Genomic DNA, 17663 nt, shown 5'->3' with positions numbered 1-17663 from the left:
ATTTTTATTAATTTGAGAGGAAGGGAGAAGGGGAGAGAGATAAAAACTTCATTGATGAGAGAGAATCACTGATTGGCTGCTTCCTGCACACCCCACACTGGGGATGGAGCCTGCAACCTGGGCATGTGCCCTGACCGGGAATCGAACCCGGGCCCCTTCAGTCCGTAGGCTGATGCTCTATCCACTGAGCCACACCGGCTGGACATCATTGATGTTTCTAGCTCTCTCTCCCTCTCCTTTCCTCTCTGAAATCAATAAATATCTATTAAATAATTTATTTTTTTATTTTTTTTATTTTCTCCAGTCCAAGGAACAAATAACAGGATATCAGAATCCCATTTAGTTGTAAAAAAAAACACAAGGTAGGAAGGGGCTTCCTACTTCTGGGTAAGTTTTGCCATTTTTTGTCCCTCTACATTTTCCCCTCACTTATCCAGTTTTTTGATAAAATACAGATAGGGTTCAAACGTTAATGAGACAATTATAAGTATATAAAGGTAGGGGTTGACATTCATCTAATAAAAGATATTTAATATGTCATATACAAACTGCAATGAGTAAAAACAATTAGAAAAATTTTAAACTGCAATATTAAAATCCTCCCTTGCCAAGTAATATTAGAGAAATGAATTTGAAACTGAATTATTAAACTTGTTTTCAGGAGGTACAATAATAAAGCTAAAGCAATATGTATGAAAGATTAAATAACTAGCACTATAGCCTTCCAGGAGCTAGGAAACACTCTGGAAGATGAAGAGCACAAAGAAGAAATTGAGAATAAATGTATATGCCTCAATTTGTTAAAGAACTATTTACTAAAAAACAACTGGATGTACCAGGGTCTCTAACACTGTTGCTCTGGTAGCCTGAAGGTCTGATTTGGAACTTAAAATCATGACTACCCTCTTCAATTTCCTGATTTCGCCCCCTGTATAGTGTGGAGACCTTATATACCCTAGAACAGTGGTCAGCAAACTCATTAGTCAACAGAGCCAAATATCAACAGTACAACAATTGAAATTTCTTTTGAGAGCCAAATTTTTTAAACTTAAACTATATAGGTAGGTACATTGTTATTAACTTAATTAGGGTACTCCTAAGGTTTAGGAAGAGCCACACTCAAGGGGTCAAAGAGCCACATGTGGCTCGCTAATCGCAGTTTGCCGACCATGGCCCTAGAAGGTCATAGGTGGACAGTGGTAGGTTAAATATCACAGTGTATTGGTTTACACGGACTTCTCCAGCATATGAATGCTGGCTACCCTCCAGAATGCATAAAAAAAATTATTTAAGCTCTAATAATTAAAATAATTTTTATTTATATGACCCTGAAATGATGCTTTTCCTCATGTTTCTCCACGAAAAATAAATGTTTTCCATCTTTTCCTATTGTTTGAAAATTCTGAAAGTAACCTAGAAAGAGTAATGTATACAATGTTTTTATACATTTTTTAAATGAAATGCATTTTAAAATTGACTCTTTATAAAATAATTTATGATGTACTATAGTGTTTTAAAACCAGGCTGAAAGTATACTATCTCTTCCCAGCACTTTCCAGTAAGAAAAAATCTGTTAGACATCAGAATGCTAACAATTCAAGAAGCAACGTAATATCTACCCAAGTTCATTATGCACATTTCATCTACTTCCCTAGTAACATTATTTAACTCCTGGGATTAGTCTGTAAATTGTATTTCCCCTAATATTTAGTAATAACAATAATGTATAATAATAAAAACATGCTTCTTTATTACAGGCACTTAGCAACACAGAGAGGACACAGCCATCCTGAATAGTTTGCTTCTTTTCCCCATAAGAAACCTAGTTTCTTACCCCGTGATTGTAAGAGGCGGGGTTTCCGAGATGAATGCTTGAAATGGGACTGGGTGGCCTCATGATGAAGGTCAAAGCTCGAGGACTCCTGAATAGGATCCAGAGGCACCATCCCCCTTGCGAGCATCTCAGGTCCATGCACTTGACCTGGGACCTGAGAATAAACAGGTAGTTCTGAGGGTAAATCACTTTTTAATGAATACTTTAAATGAGCAAAAAGAACATAAGTATACCAGGATGTAAGGGAGATAAGGCCAGAATACTTTTTAATATTCAAGCAAAACAAGGAGAATAACCACTACAGACTACTAAACAAGCTTATATTAGTAGCCTGTATATTAGTTTATTTTATATATATGACATGATATATATACCTATTATATATATTATATAAGTAGTATCTTATCCTATATAATAAAAGGATAATATGCAAACTGACCCTAACAGCAGAACGACTGGGAATGACTGGTCACTATGACACACACTGACCACCAGGGGGCAGACGCTCAATGCAGGAGCTGCCCCCTGGTGGTCAATGTGCTCCCACAGGGGGAACTCTGCTCAGCCACAAGCCAGGCTGACGGCTGCCAATACAGTGGTGGTGGCGGGAGCCTCTCCCGCCTCCTCAGCAGCTCTAAGGATGTCCGACTGCAGCTTAGGTCTGCTCCCTGCTGGCAAGTGGACATCCCCTGAGGGCTGACAGGCTGCCAGAGGGATGTCTGACTGCCAGCTTGGGCTCAATCCCCCAGGGAGTGGCCCTAAGCCAGCAGGTCGACATCCTCCGAGGGGTTGCAGACTGCAAGAGGGCATAGGCCGAGCTGAGGGACCCCCCCCCCCCCGAGTGCACAAATTTTTGTGCACTGGGCCTCTAGTCTACACTAATAAAAGAGAAACATGGTAATTAGCATACGACCGCTACCCTTCCCATTGGCTAATCAGCATATCCTTATGCAAATTAACTGTCAGCCAAGATGGCAGCTGGCAGCCAGGCAGCTGGAAGCGAACATGAGGCTTGCTTGCTCCAGGGACTGCAGACTGAAAGTTCCCCGCTTGACTTGCCGGCCTCTGAGCTACAACTCTAAGCAACTATGTAACAAATATAGAAGCTAAACAAAACACCAGAAACCAGCTTTCAGCCAGCCGGGATCTCAGAGCTAGAGTTATACATTGTTTCAATTATAGCAGCGGAAGCCTCAGAGCTAGAGCCAGAGCTAAAGTTGGCCCAGAATAAAAAAAAAAAAGAAAACAAGGAGTGGTTGGGAGCCTCAGACAATTGCCAGCCTGAAAGCAGCCCTCAGCTCCTCACCCAGACTGGCCAGGCACCCCAGTGGGGACCCCCACCCTGATCCAGGACACCCTTCAGGGCAAACCAGCCGGCCCCCAGGCCTCTATCCTATATAGTAAAAGGGTAATATGCCTCCCAGCACTGGGATCAGCGGAGCCGCGAGGCCTCCTGGCACCGGATCAGCGTGACAGGGGGCAGAGCCCAAACCCCCTAATCGCCCTGTGGCTCTGTGTGTTACAGGGTGCGGCGCCCCAACGCCCCCCCCCCCCCACCCTGCTCTGTGTGTGACAGGGTAGAGCCATAACCTCTCTATCGGCCCTGCCCTGAGTGTGTCAGGGTGCAGCGCCCCAACCCCCTGATCAGCCCTGCTCTGTGGGTGATAGAGGGTGGCGCCCCAACCACCCCCCCGCCCCCGGCCCTGCTGTGTGTGTGACAGGGTAGAGCCATAACCTCTCTATCGGCCCTGCCCTGAGTGTGTCAGGGTGCAGCGCCCCAACCCCCTGATCAGCCCTGCTCTGTGGGTGATAGAGGGTGATGCCCCAACCCCCACCCCCCCCACGGGCCCTGCTCTGTGTGTGACAGGGTAGAGCCATAACCTCCCCATCGGCCCTGCCCTGAGTGTGACAGTGGCGGCGCCCCAACCCCCGATCCGCCCTGCTGTGTGTGTGACAGGGTACGGAGCCCCAACGCCTCTGATCGGCCCTGCTCTGTGTGTCACAGGGGGTGGCCCTGCAACCTCCCCATCGACCCTGCCTTGAGTGTGATAGGGGGCGATGCCCCAACCCCCCAATCAGCCCTACCCTGAGCGTGACTGAGGGTGGCATCGCAACCTCCCAATCCGCCTTGCTCTGTGCATGACAGGGGGCGGCGCTCCAACTCCCCAATCAGCCCTGCTCTGAGCCTGACCAGGGGCTGCACCTAGTGATTGGGCTTGCCCTCTGCCACCCAGGAGCAGGCCTAAGCCAGCAGGTTGTTATCTCCCGAGGGGTCCCAGACTGCAAGAGGGCACAGGCCGGGCTGAGGAACCCCCGCTTCCCCCCGAGTGCACAAATTTTTGTGCACCGGGCCTCTAGTCTATTATATAAAAGCCTATAGTTATCACGCCATCATGCCATAATGACCGATCAGTAGGAGCCTGTGTGTGCGGGTGGGAGGGGCTGCATGTGTGGCGAGGTGTGCCCAGGTGGGCGGGGACTTGACTCTGGAGGACTTGACCAGAGGCGCGGGTGGGGTTCTGGGTCCCATGGGGCGGCGGATGGGTTTCTGAGTTCTGCCTCCCGCAGCGGCGGCCGCAGGACTCTTTCTGGGTCCCGCCGAGCAGCGAGACTCTGGGTCCTGGGTCTCATGCAATTTCGCACGCTGGGCCCCTAGTATATTAACACTAATACTAGTCTAATACTAAGACTACTACTATTAGCTTTAAATCAGTAACTTTCTCTTTGCTCCAGTCTCAAAGTCCATGTGTTCCTCACACCTAAGTTTCACCTCTTCTCACCTGCTGTCCTGATAAATCAAGCTCCAAATCTTCCAGAAGGGTCACAGCCTCCTCCCCACTATCGGGACGGTATTCCTGCAGCCAGGCTTGAAGCTCCTTGGGCAGGATGGAAAGAAACTGCTCTAGCACCAGCAGCTCCAGAATCTGCTCCTTGGTGTTTATCTCTGGTCGAAGCCACTGATGACAAAGTTCCTTCAGTCGACTCAGAGCCTCTCGAGGCCCAAAAGTGTTCTGATAACAGAAGTGCCTGAAACGTTGGCGGAAGATCTCTGGGTCAGGAGGAGGAGTCTCCTGCAGGCTGGAATCCTGCCCCCACATGTGTTCTTCCTCATCTTCCTCTTCTACCTTCACTATTACGATACCATCCTTCTCTTGGGCAGCCTGGGGGGACAGACCAGTAGCTTCCCTTGATTCAGCAGTCATCATTCAGGCTCAGAGAACTGACTTGATCCAAATAAAGTCTGCCCTTTCTGTCCTTGAAAATGTTCTCTGATATCTGTTTCTGTATGATTCCTGAAGTATTAAAAAAAGTGATTAGTATCTTTATGAAAAGTGGCCTGTGCTACTAACACTTCATTCAAGGCACGAAAAAAGCCTCCAGAGCCACACTGTTTTGACTACCACTTTATACATTAAGATTTGTCTCCAATGGGCAAATTCCACCCTAAGCATCTTATCTCCAGGAGAACAGCAGGTTATGACATCATACCTTTACAGTGCTTAACCCAGTGAGAGCTGAATGTCAACAGGGTACAGGCAAGAGACTTCAAGCAGTACACATATAATCTTTTTTCATTTTTTATTTTTGTTGATTTCAGAGAGGAAGAGAGGGAGATAGAAACATCAATGATGAGAGAGAATCACTGATTGGCTGCCTCCTGCATGCCCACACTAGGGATCGAGCCCACAACCCAGGCATGCACCCTGACCGGAAATTGAACTGTGACCTCCTGGTTCAACCACTGAGCCATGCTGGCTGGGCCACACACAGTCTTATTTCATCCCACAGCAATCCTACCAGGTAGGAACAACTGCTAGTACCATTTACAGATGACATGGCTCAGGCTCAGATAATTTAACTAATTTGCTCAGCAGTAGCTACCTACCTAGTGGAGTCAACAGTCACACCAAATCCGAAGCCCCAGAATTGCTAATCCACCATCCAACTGTTTCTATTGTTTTTTGGGGGGTACCGTGTGGTCATTCTACAGGGAAGAGTGGGAGCCTTCGTCCTCCAACACAGAGGGCTGTTAAGGTGCCCTCATTTACTTGCTCACTTTTAGATATTGTGATTTTTCCCCGTTTACCTGACATCAGTCCGTAGAATAATGGATTATTTTACCTAGCTTAAAAGAGACAAGCATGGGGACTTGGGAAGTGTGTGAAGGGGTCAAACAGTACAAAGTTCTGGTTATAAATTAAATAACCAGAACTGGGGGTGTAATGTACAGCATGGTGACTACAGTTAGTAATACTGTATTGCATATTTGAAAGTTGCTGAGAGTAGATCTTAAAAATCCTCATTACAATAAAATTTTTGTTTAATTATGGTGAACAGATGTTAACGAGACTTACTGTGGTGGTCATTTCACAATAAATACAAATACTGAGTCTTTATGTTGTACATTTGAAACTAATATGATGTTATATGTCAATTATATCTCAAAAAAGAGAGAAGCAGCTTTAAAGGTTCTTACAGAGAAACTACAATTATGAGAAATACAAATGATGCAAACACACATAAACAAGAAAATGGCACAGCTGAAGTTTCTATTTAGAGCAAGGTTTTACTCAGCTAGATGAGGAGGTAAAAACCAATGTCGATCTAAATCAAACAAGGAGTTAACCAATCAGTGAGAAAACAGCTGCTTAAAAAAAAGGGTGTAAGGAAAGAACTACTATGAGGACAGATGTATGCTGGAAAACATACATTGTTATGTAATTTTAACAGCCATAAATGACTAATTATCCTTATTACCTAGTCATTTAAAAAACTTGGAAATATTTTCTAATCTGTTTAAAAATGTCCCAAATGAGGAATTTTAGTAGGTCTTAAACCTGTTTGTTAAAAATATAAAAAACCTTTGATTAGTTTGTAGGAACAGATGATTTAAGGTCATGGAAAATGGAAAAGTACTAGCTGAATTTCAACAACAAAAATTTAGCACGGTTGGTGGGCATATTACTAAACAGTCAGTTGACAATATGTTCCTTCCATCTGAATTGACAAATCTTTGTGAAGTATCTTTTTCACCTCTACAACCATCATAAGTAAGCATCAAATTCAAGTTTTAGAGACAGCATCCAATTTCTGTATCACAATTATTTAAGCCAAGAGTTGAAAACTAATGAAGGATTTTATTTTATTTATTTATTTTTTTATTTTAATAATTTTTATTTCTTAAAGTATTACAAAGAGTATTACATATGTCTCCTTTATTCCCCCCCTTGACATTCCCCCGGCCCCTACCCCCTGCCCCCCCCCGCCCCGTGTCTTGTGTCCATTGGTTAATCTTATATGCATGCATATAAGTCCTTCAGTTGGTCTCTTAATCCCGCCCCCCAACCCTCCCCAGGCTTCCCACTGTAGTTTAACATTCTGTTCAATGTTGCTCTGCTTCTGTATCTACCCCTGTTCATCAGTCCATACTGGTCCCCTTTATTTGTCCCAACCTCACTGGAGTAGTCTCAACCTCACCAGGGCCGTCTGAGCCTCACCAGGGCCGTTTCAACCTCACCGGGGCCGTCCCTACCTCACGGGGGCCGTTTCAACCTCACTGGGGTCGTCCCTACCTCACGGGGGCCGTTTCAACCTCACCGGGGTCGTCCCTACCACACCGGGGCCGTTTCAACCTGACCGGGGTTGTCCCTACCACACCGGGGCCGTTTCGACCTGACCAGGGTCGTCCCTACCTCACGGGGGCCGTTTCAACCTGACCAGGGTCATCCCTACCACACCGGGGCTGTTTCAACCTGACCGGGGTTGTCCCTACCACACGGGGGCCGTTTTGACCTGACCAGGGTCGTCCCTACCTCACGGGGGCTGTTTCAACCTCACTGGGGTCGTCCCTACCACACCGGGGCCGTTTCAACTTGACCGGAGTTGTCCCTACCACACCGGGGCCGTTTCGACCTGACCGGGGTCGTCCCTACCTCACGGGGGCCGTTTCAACCTCACGGGGGCCGTTTCAACCTCACCGGGGTTGTCCCTACCACACCGGGGCTGTTTCAACCTGACCGGGGTTGTCCCTACCACACCGGGGCCGTTTCGACCTGACTGGGGTCGTCCCTACCTCACGGGGGCTGTTTCAACCTCACCGGGGTCGTCCCTACCTCACGGGGGCTGTTTCAACCTCACTGGGGTCGTCCCTACCACACCGGGGCCGTTTCAACTTGACCGGGGTTGTCCCTACCACACCGGGGCCGTTTCGACCTGACCGGGGTCGTCCCTACCTCACGGGGGCCGTTTCAACCTCACGGGGGCCGTTTCAACCTCACCGGGGTTGTCCCTACCACACCGGGGCTGTTTCAACCTGACCGGGGTTGTCCCTACCACACCGGGGCCGTTTTGACCTGACTGGGGTCGTCCCTACCTCACGGGGGCTGTTTCAACCTCACCAGGGTCGTCCCTACCTCACGGGGGCCGTTTCAACCTCACCGGGGTTGTCCCTACCACACACACCGGGGCTGTTTAATGAAGGATTTTAAATTACATGGCTCTCATTAAAAAATTATTAGTAATTTTTGTAGCAAAGGTACATCTAAAGCGCAAGTTATTTTTAAAGAGCACTATTTAATGTATTTTTAATTATACAAAATATTGGTGTAATAGTACATGTATATAATTTTTAGTTTTTAATTGGTAGGAATGTGTGATCATAAAAGTTTGGAGATGACTGCTCTAATCACAAAGAACATGATTTTAATCCGAGATCACAAGATTAGTGTTTCTCATTTTTTGGTCCTTAATGAAAAACAGAGATCCTTATTAAACTAGCAGTCTATAATAACAATAAAGAATATTACAAGAAGAAGAAAAAAGAATATTACATTTAAAAAAGGCTTTCTAGCTCTAACCGGTTTGGCTCAGTGGATAGAGCGTCAGCCTGCGGACTCAAGGGTCCCGGGTTCGATTCCGGTCAAGGGCATGTACCTTGGTTGTGGGCCTACTTATCATCAGATCTAAGCTAAAATGCCCAGTGGGGGGTGTGCAGGAGGCAGCTGATTGATGTTTCTCTCTCATTGATGTTTCTAACTCTCTATCCCTCTCCCTTCCTCTCTGTAAAAAATCAATAAAATATATATTTTTTAAAAAGGCTTTCTATTTAAAGGAAGTGGGAGAACTAAGTCATTTCTCCAATGACATTAAACTAGTAAAAAGTCCTATTGTAAACCTTCCCTTCTTCTAGCCCTTCCCTTTAATACCTTCAGACCTGTTCTGTACCTCACCCTCCTTGCTGTAGTAAATATTTTGTTTTTCAACTTCGGAGCAGTTTTCCCAATAAAGTCCTTAGAGCTATAATTACTCAGTTTCCGAAACATTTCTGCCTATCCGCAATATTCAAGGTGTCCTATTAAACTGAATAGAAGGATGAGAAGCACTAGTCCTCTTTTTACACAAATAATTACAGTACAAAGTAGAATGTGCTAACTGTTCTAACGAGGTTTCAGCAGGAGTGCAATTGAGCCCTGAGAAGTAACTTAACTGATGCATTAACAAGGCAGCTTCCAGGAAGAGGCCCACCCCCCTGGGAGCTGGGGGCATCAGAATAGCCAAGACCCCAAAAGACTGCTATAGGAAAAGGCAGAGAGTAAGTAGTTCAAGAGATTATCCCTTTGGCTAGCTTAACCCAATTGGAGGATAAAGAATTCCTTTAAGTCTTAGTTTCTTTCTTTTTATTCTGAAAAGTCAAAAGAAAGAATATCTTCCTGCTATATATCTCTTACAATTATTTTCCACCATCCTAATTCAAGCTCTATATCTCCTACCTAGTCTAGTGCCATAGCCCCATAGTTTCTCTAGCTTCAATTTCTCCCTGTTCCAATTTGAACATACCAAGACCAACACAGTACTGCCAGAGTATGCTTCTGATCATTACCTCCTTCCCCTCAAATACACCACATTGTACTTTTCTTTCTTTTTTTTTTTTAAAATATATTTTTTATTGATTTTTTTACAGAGAGGAAGGGAGAGAGACAGAGAGTTAGAAACATTGATGAGAGAGAAACATCGATCAGCTGCCTCCTGCACATCTCCCACTGGGGATGTACCCGCAACCCAGGTACATGCCCTTGACCGGAATCGAACCCGGGACCTTTCAGTCCGCAGGCCGACGCTCTATCCACTGAGCCAAACCGGTTTCGGCTACTTTTCTATCTTACCTTACTACTTTTCTTAGTAGTGATCCCCTATATTTCAGCCTGTTTGGCCCATTAATGTCCCCTAAGCATAGGTGTGATTTTTAATTTCCTACCATATCAACTTTATTGGTCAAATTTTTATGCACCTTGCAAGATTAAATATCTTCCTCCTTTGAACATCCTTAGTACTTTCTTTGTTATTATTCAAGGCACTTACTTATTTTCTCCTTGTATTATCATTATTGGGTTGCAGTTCCTATCTCCACTTCCCAACTAAAATTTAAGCTCCTCAGGAGAGGGAGTCTTATCTTCTTTGTACTCATCTCCTCATGCACCTGGCAGAGTTGAATTCTGTTAAGCTGAATAGACGAAATAAGAACTACTCAAGCTATTACAGCTCCTCCTGCCATCTTCATATTGTCTTTAGTGGCAATTATGATCATATATTCTACTAATATCTCAATCACTCGGGCTCAGAATCTCACCTTGCTTGACTCCTCTCTTCTTACATGCATTCAGTCTCCAAGCACCAGGGGAAGCAATTCTTTGTTCACTTATTTTTCTAACTAGTTCCATGAAATCCAGCGTCCTCTCTTTGGTTCACTGACTTCATTTTTTCCCAATGATTCCCCCACCTCCTACCCTCTGGATTATTCTTCCTAAAACTTATAGCCTAGCAGTCAACAACTTCCAGTACCTGATCCATTTCCCCTTAAGCTTCATTTCCTAACCATTTCTCCCCCTCTCTGCATGAAACTTTTCCGTCTAGCAAAATGAGTTTATTCAGTCTTTCCTAAATATGCCTTGTAATTTAATTGCCATCCTCTCCTCACATCATACTCAATGCCTACTTATCATCAGATCTAAGCAAAAATGCCCTTTCCCCTCATCGCTGTCCAATCAAGAAGCCACTAGTAGGCGTAATAGTAAGAGCCAATATTTATTGAGTGCTTTCTAGATACTAGGTATTATATTAAGCATTTCACACAACAATCTTAGGAGGTGGGTACAATTATCATCTCATTTTATAATGACAAAATTAAGGTTTACTGCTGTTTTTTAAAAATATATATTTTATTGATTTCAGAGAGCAAAGGAGAGAGGGAGAGAGAGACACTGAGAAACATCAATGAGAATCATTGATCAGCTGCCTCCTGCATGCTCCCTACTGGGGATCAAGCCTGCAGCCCGGGCATGTGCCCTGACCGAGAATCAAACCGTAACCTCCTGGTTTATAGGTCCATGCTCAACCACTGCCATGCTGGCCGGGCAACTACTGTTAAATAACATACCCAAGGTCACACAGCAATTGGAAAGGGAGAACCAGAATTTGAAATTAGGTCTGTGGGACTCCTCAGTTCAAACTCTAACCATCAGCCAGTTTGGCTCAGTGGATAGAGCATTGGCCTGCTGACTGAAGGGTCCCAAGTTCGATTCTGGTCAAGGGCACATGCCTTAGTTGTGGGCTCGATCCCCAGTAGGGAGCATGCAGGAGGCAACTGATCAATGACTCTCTGTTTCTATCTCTCTCTACTCTGAAATCAATACAAATGTATATAAAAACAAATCAACTCTAATCATCATACCAAACTCACTCTGTCCCAACATGGGGTGAGGAAGGGCTTCTGTGCACATACAGATTCTGAAGGTGCCTATGAAGGATGACCACTCAGGAATGGGCTTCGTTTGACACCCACAGTTCTCACTAGAGAGCTGTGCAACTAAGGAGACACCGAGTATGTAAATGGGAATTATCTAAAATCAAGTGGGTAGGGCCTTCAACAGGGTAACTGAGCAGAACTAGCCTAGCAATCAGCAATCTTTTTATGAAAATTCTATACTGTCTTAGCCATAATAAGAATAAAGGAAAGGAACCTTGATTTGTATTCACACCTGGGCCAGAGTTTTAAAGAGTAGGATAGTCTGAGTCAGTGGGACTTAACGGGAAGATACTCTGAAGAAGTGAGAACTAAAGGGACAGACATGAGGGCATAGGCACATTCCCTCTTCCCCCAATTTCAACAGTTCCTCTCCCCTGTCTCCCACTCTGGGCAAGAGAAAAGTCACAACAGCAGAGGGCTGGGTTTTATTTTAGTTTTCCCAGATGATGTGAGCACACAGCTTTTCTCCTCTAAACTACCTGGCGCTGTTTTTATTTCTGTAATTTTCCACACCTTCCGTCCTCAACTGGACTATTGTTAAGGGTAGGCTTCTTTGTACCTATTAGACCACTTAGTAAGATTCCTTGCAAGCATTAGTTTTTTAAAAAAATACTTCATTGAATTGACATTACTTTTTTTTTGCCCATTCATACACAATTAAATGTTATCCTCAAATTGGCTACTTGGAAGTTTCATGAAGTTGCTCTACCACTTACCAGCCGGTGATTTTAAGCAAATTAATCTATGCGTGTTTCTTCACTTGTATAGTGGGGATAAACAGTATTTGCTTCATAGAGTTGTGAGGATTAAATGAGTTAACATATGTAAAGCACTTAAAAGAGTGTCTGGCATTTAGTAGACACTAGAGAAGTATTTTAACTTTTTCCAATAAACTTAAGAGATGTAATTTAGGAGAAGACCAAGATGGCGGCATAGGTAAACACCGGAGATTGCTGCCGCAAACAACCACTTCAAAAATACAACTAAAGGACGGAACGGACATCACCCAGAACCACAGGAAGGCTGGCTGAGGAGAGACTCTTCAACTAGAAGGAAAGACGGCAGCGTGCCGAGGCTCAGAGGAGGCGCAGTGTGGAAAATTTAAAGGTGCGGAGGTGCGCGTGCAAAGCGGGCTGGTGGCTGAGGGCGCAGTTGTCGTTTTCAGTCGGGAGGGAGTCTCAGACTCTGGGCTCCAGATCCGGGCGAGTCTCTAGGGACTCAGACTCAGACGGGAGAAGCGAGATTGTCCGGCATCAGTTGGAACCTGAGGGCAGCTTTCTCTCCGAGGTTTGCAGTGGCTGCCGGGGTTCTGAGAAGCAGAGCCTCTGGGAATGGGACTGAGAGCAGCCATTACTGCTCCCTCCGCCCGCCCTGTTGAGCCCGCCCCGCCCAAGCCCTGCGCAGAGCCATTTGCCGGATCGCCTCAGGCAAAGGCTAGATTAGCACCTCTCCAGAGGACAGAAGTTTTCCCACAGCTGATTCTCACAGCCAGTCGGCCTAGTGGTCAAATCCCTCTAGTATTAACTACAACAATCAAGGCTTAACTAGAACAAGACTGCGCACAAAGACCACAAGGGGGTGCACCAAGAAAGCATAAAAAATGCGGAGACAAAAAAACATGACAGAAATGGAGGATATAGAGCTAAAAAACGCAATTTTGAGGGCTTGCAATAAACTTGAGGAGAGCCTCACAAAAACTAATGAGACCCTCGATGCTATGATAAAGAAACAACTAGAAATTAAGCATACACGGACTGAAATAAAGAATATATATATATATATATATTTTATATTTTATTGATTTTTTACAGAGAGGAAGGGAGCGAGATAGAGAGTTAGAAACATCGATGAGAGAGAGAGACATCGATCAGCTGCCTCCTGCACATCTCCTACTGGGGATGTGCCCGCAACCCAGGTACATGCCCTTGACCGGAATCGAACCTGGGACCTTTCAGTCCACAGGCCGACGCTCTATCCACTGAGCCAAACCGGTTTTGGCAAATAAAGAATATTATACCCAATAGCAGACCAGAGGAGCACAAGAATCAAGCCAAAGATTTGAAATGCGAAGAAGCAAAAAACACCCAACCAGAAAAGCAAAATGAAAAAAGAATCCGAAAATACGAAGATAGTGTAAGGAGCCTCTGGGACAGCTTCAAGCGCACTAATGTCAGAATTATTGGGGTGCCAGAAGATGAGAGACAGCAAGATATTGAAAACCTATTTGAAGAAATAATGGCAGAAAACTTCCCCCACCTGGTGAAAGAAATGGACTTACAGGTCCAAGAAGCACAGAGAACCCCAAACAAAAGGAATCCAAAGAGGACCACACTAAGACACATCATCATTAAAATGCCAAGAGCAAAAGACAAAGAGAGAATCTTAAAAGCAGCAAGAGAAAGAGACTCAATTACCTACAAGGGAATACCCATACGACTGTCAGCTGATTTCTCAACAGAAACTTTGCAGGCCAGAAGGGAATGGCAAGAAATATTCAAAGTGCTGAATACCAAGAACCTACAACCAAGAGTACTTTATCCAGCAAAGCTATCATTCAGAATTGAAGGTCAGATAAAGAGCTTCACAGATAAGGAAAAGCTAAAGGAATTCATCACCACTAAACCAGTATTAGACGAAATGCTGAAAGGTATCCTTTTAGAAGAGGAAGAAGAAAAAGGAAAAGATACAAATTGTGAACAACAAACATGCATCTATCAACAAGTGAATCTAAGAATCAAGTGAATAAATAATCTGATGTACAGAATGAACTGGTGATTATAATGAATCAGGGACATAGAAAGGGAATGGACTGACTATTCTTGGGGGGGGGGAAGGGGAATGGGAGATTCGGGAAGAGATTGGACAAAAATCGTGCACCTATGGATGAGGACAGTGGGTGGGGAGTGAGGGCGGAGGGTGGGGTGGGAACTGGGAGGAGGGGAGTTATGGGGGGGGAAAAAGAGGAACAAATGTAATCTGAACAATAAAGATTTAATAAAAAAAGAAAGAAAAAAAAAAGAGATGTAATTTATACTTCCCAATTTTCAGCCTACTTAAAAGATTAAGCAATGGGAGAAATCCCATAGTGAAAGCAGTACAGGTTGAAACACCTGAATTCCAGTCTGTTACAAATAAGTTACGAGTCCCTGAGTTATTTCATCTCTGGCATTCAGTATCCTTATCTGTTAAATTGGGGGAAGATGGGAACTGGGAGGAGAATACTACCTCTGGGGTCGGTCTGAGCTGAAGAACATTCTGACATTCTATCCGATTTAGATAAGATTACCCCTAGCAACTAGTTCTCATCAAGGATAAATACAAACGATTTTCTTACAAAAAGGGCTTGGAGTTACAAGTTCACTTTATTCCACAGGTTATTTTTTAAACAGGCCATTATTTTTTTTCAGGGTGTATTGCAGTCGTCAACGTTTAAACAAACTGCCCTCCTCTCATTTTTCAAAACAGAGCTATAAACCGTTTAAAATATAAAAAAGGTACCTTTCAAAGACAGCTAGCTACACAAAGAACAGCAATACTACCTCTAAATGAAAAGGTAAGATTTAACACTGTGTAGTTAGATGCAATATAAAGTTAGAAAAAAATCTAAATGCTTAAATCAAGTAGAGAATAAGCAAAAGCCTATGATATTAAGTAGCTAGTTTGTATTTTAAGATTGGTGAAAACTGCCTGAAATAATGAACAAGAATATAGCATAGCAATTCAGGTCAATACAACTTGGAAAAAACCTCCTGGAGCACACTGTCCTTCCGGTTCCCTATGTAATAAAGCTATTTCATTTGGCCAGCACATACAGTCACAGAGCTTTGTTGATCGGGTTACAATTAATTCTCCACAATTCAACAAGTATTTATGGACCACCTCCAAATCTGCCTAGCACTGGCCTGCACAAGAAATGCTTTCTTTGGTCTCAGGCCATGTAACAGCCACTCTCTGTAATGACAGTATGGTATTGTGTACTGGAGGCACTGCAGGGAGGGAAGGAGAAGGGGGAGCGCAGTCAGGGTGAACTGTCGCTGAAATTTTTCAATTACATCGACTACTTGAAATTCCAAAATTGGATCTTTTAAGAAAACCTAGTTAGTTTTATTAATGACAAAACTGAGAGTTGGCGCAATGTCTTATCCAAGGTCACTCAGGTAATCAGTCTTCTAATGACACGGTGAAATTTCCACCAATTCTCTTCACTCTCACTCACGCCAAGTTAAGCAGAGTAGCTTCCCAGAACCGAAAAATACACCCAATCTTCCTGACAGCTGATTTCTAAAGCCACCAAAATACTCCATAAAGCTGGAAGGAGCGGGATGTCTATCACCTCTCCTACAGCCGAGTCACTTCTTCACCCCCTGGACTAAGCTCCAGCTACTCTGTGACCACCGATCAGGGAGGGATGGAGTGAGGAGCGGTGATCTGGAGACATGAAGGCTGCACTTCAAAACGTGCCCATGTCTCGCCTGCCGCATTTTCCCCTGAAGGACCCCGAAAAAAAAAAATCTCACTGGACTCAAACCAAATGATGACGAAGGGAGAGCAGGAAAATCAGACTGGAGTCGCGGGTTCGCTCGCGACCCTGTTCTCCGAAACGTCAAACCACCACGTAGACACGGTGGGCGAGGGGCCCCGAAAGGGTCCGCGGCCGGCTTCTCCCCAGCCCCCGAGCTCCCCTGGCCGCTGGGGTCTCGCCCCCTCCCCGCCTGGACCCGAGGGGAGGGCGGGCTCCTGGGGACGGCACATCCTAAGGCCGGGCCTGGGGGGTGGGGACGGGAACTCTTTACTTTCCGGCAGGGCCGCCTGGAGGGGACCCCGGGCCGCAGCGGCGGAGCCCACCCTCACGCACACCCCCTGCGGCCCCGCCCGCCCTCGGCAGAGGCCGGCCCAAGTCTCACCGTGAGCCCCGGGAGCGGCCTTGGGGCGCTGGGAGAGAAAGGGGAGCCGACTCTGGGGCTCAGACCTGCCGAAGGGCGATGCACAAGGAGCTAGGCCCTCCCGACGCCTCGACACAGACACAATGAGTCACAAAGGCCGGAAGTCTGTCAGCACCTCGTCTTCCGGGATTGCGCTGAGCTTCCGGGTCCTCTCTAGGAGCGCGGGAGGATTTTGCTACTTGGTTCCCTGGGTAGCTGGGCTCCACGCCGGTTCTCCGATAGGCGATCAAGCCTCCAGCTTGGAGTTTCCTGCGGTCAGCTCGTGCGCGCCGAGTGAAAGCTGGGGACCAACGAGAAGGGGGTCCAAGCTTTATGACATATAAACAGACTGTTCAGCTCAGATGCCAATGCATATGAAAATTCGGTTTTTCCTCTCTTCCATCTCGAGTAGTCCTTGTAAATAATTACAGTTATTATCAAGCATTAATTATATGTCTGTGGCAGAGGAACTGAAACAAGGGTGTAGACAGGAGAAGATCAAAGTGAAGCCAGGGGTGGCTGGTTTCACAAAGCTGCCGTGGTAGCTTCTCGTGGCCCCTGGAGATGTCTGCCAATTAAGTGGTTGGTATTTTCAAATACCTGGCGGGTGGACAAAGGTCTTTCCACAACCAAGTTAGTTAGAAGGTTCTGTGTTTTGTTTATGTGGCATATGCTATTATAGCAGTTTTCATAGTAAGGGTGTTTTCATAGTAAGAGAGTTTTCATAGTAATAGCAGACACTTTTACCTTCAAGATACTCTACAACCTATAATTATGGCCTTCACCTTAACCTGGCAGAAGTTGCTCCACTTTCTGTGCAAGGGCGACCACGGCTTTCATGGTTGCGACTTTGCTCTACCCGTTCCAAGACGAGTTCATGGAGAGACTAAACTCAGAAGCTTGGTGGCATGACTGAAATTGCTTGGGGGAGATTATTTTCTGAAAAATATGTGAAAACTGAAAAGCAATTACAGTATCATTAAATGAAAGTTGCAAAATGGAGAAAGATAGTAATCTGTAATCCCTCCGCCCTAACCCGAGTATGATGGCTTTAATTTTATCCCTTTCCTATCTATCTTCATAGATACGCTATATATTTTTAATT

At 45.1% G+C, this 17663-nt stretch overlaps 1 protein-coding gene across 1 annotated transcript in view; it reads right to left on the bottom strand.

Moving 5' to 3' along the window:
- The window catches only part of LOC139009456 (zinc finger protein with KRAB and SCAN domains 7-like), a 51798-nt gene extending 35137 nt beyond the window's left edge, over nt 1-16661 (bottom strand). Inside the window, exons 1-3 of the mRNA XM_070413749.1 lie at nt 16541-16661; nt 4615-5127; nt 1835-1988 (exon numbers count right to left, since the gene is read on the bottom strand). Of these exons, the coding sequence (XP_070269850.1) occupies nt 1835-1988; nt 4615-5040 (580 nt within the window). The 5' untranslated portion in view covers nt 5041-5127; nt 16541-16661. The remainder of the gene's footprint in view (nt 1-1834; nt 1989-4614; nt 5128-16540) is intronic.
- Between the last annotated feature and the right edge of the window lie 1002 nt (nt 16662-17663).

The sequence above is a fragment of the Myotis yumanensis genome, unplaced genomic scaffold (assembly GCF_028538775.1).
Source record: "Myotis yumanensis isolate MYYU_CA2020_CCGP unplaced genomic scaffold, mMyoYum1.0.hap1 SCAF_4, whole genome shotgun sequence".
Classification (NCBI taxonomy): domain Eukaryota; kingdom Metazoa; phylum Chordata; class Mammalia; order Chiroptera; family Vespertilionidae; genus Myotis; species Myotis yumanensis.
This window is presented reverse-complemented; position numbering and strand designations above follow the sequence as displayed.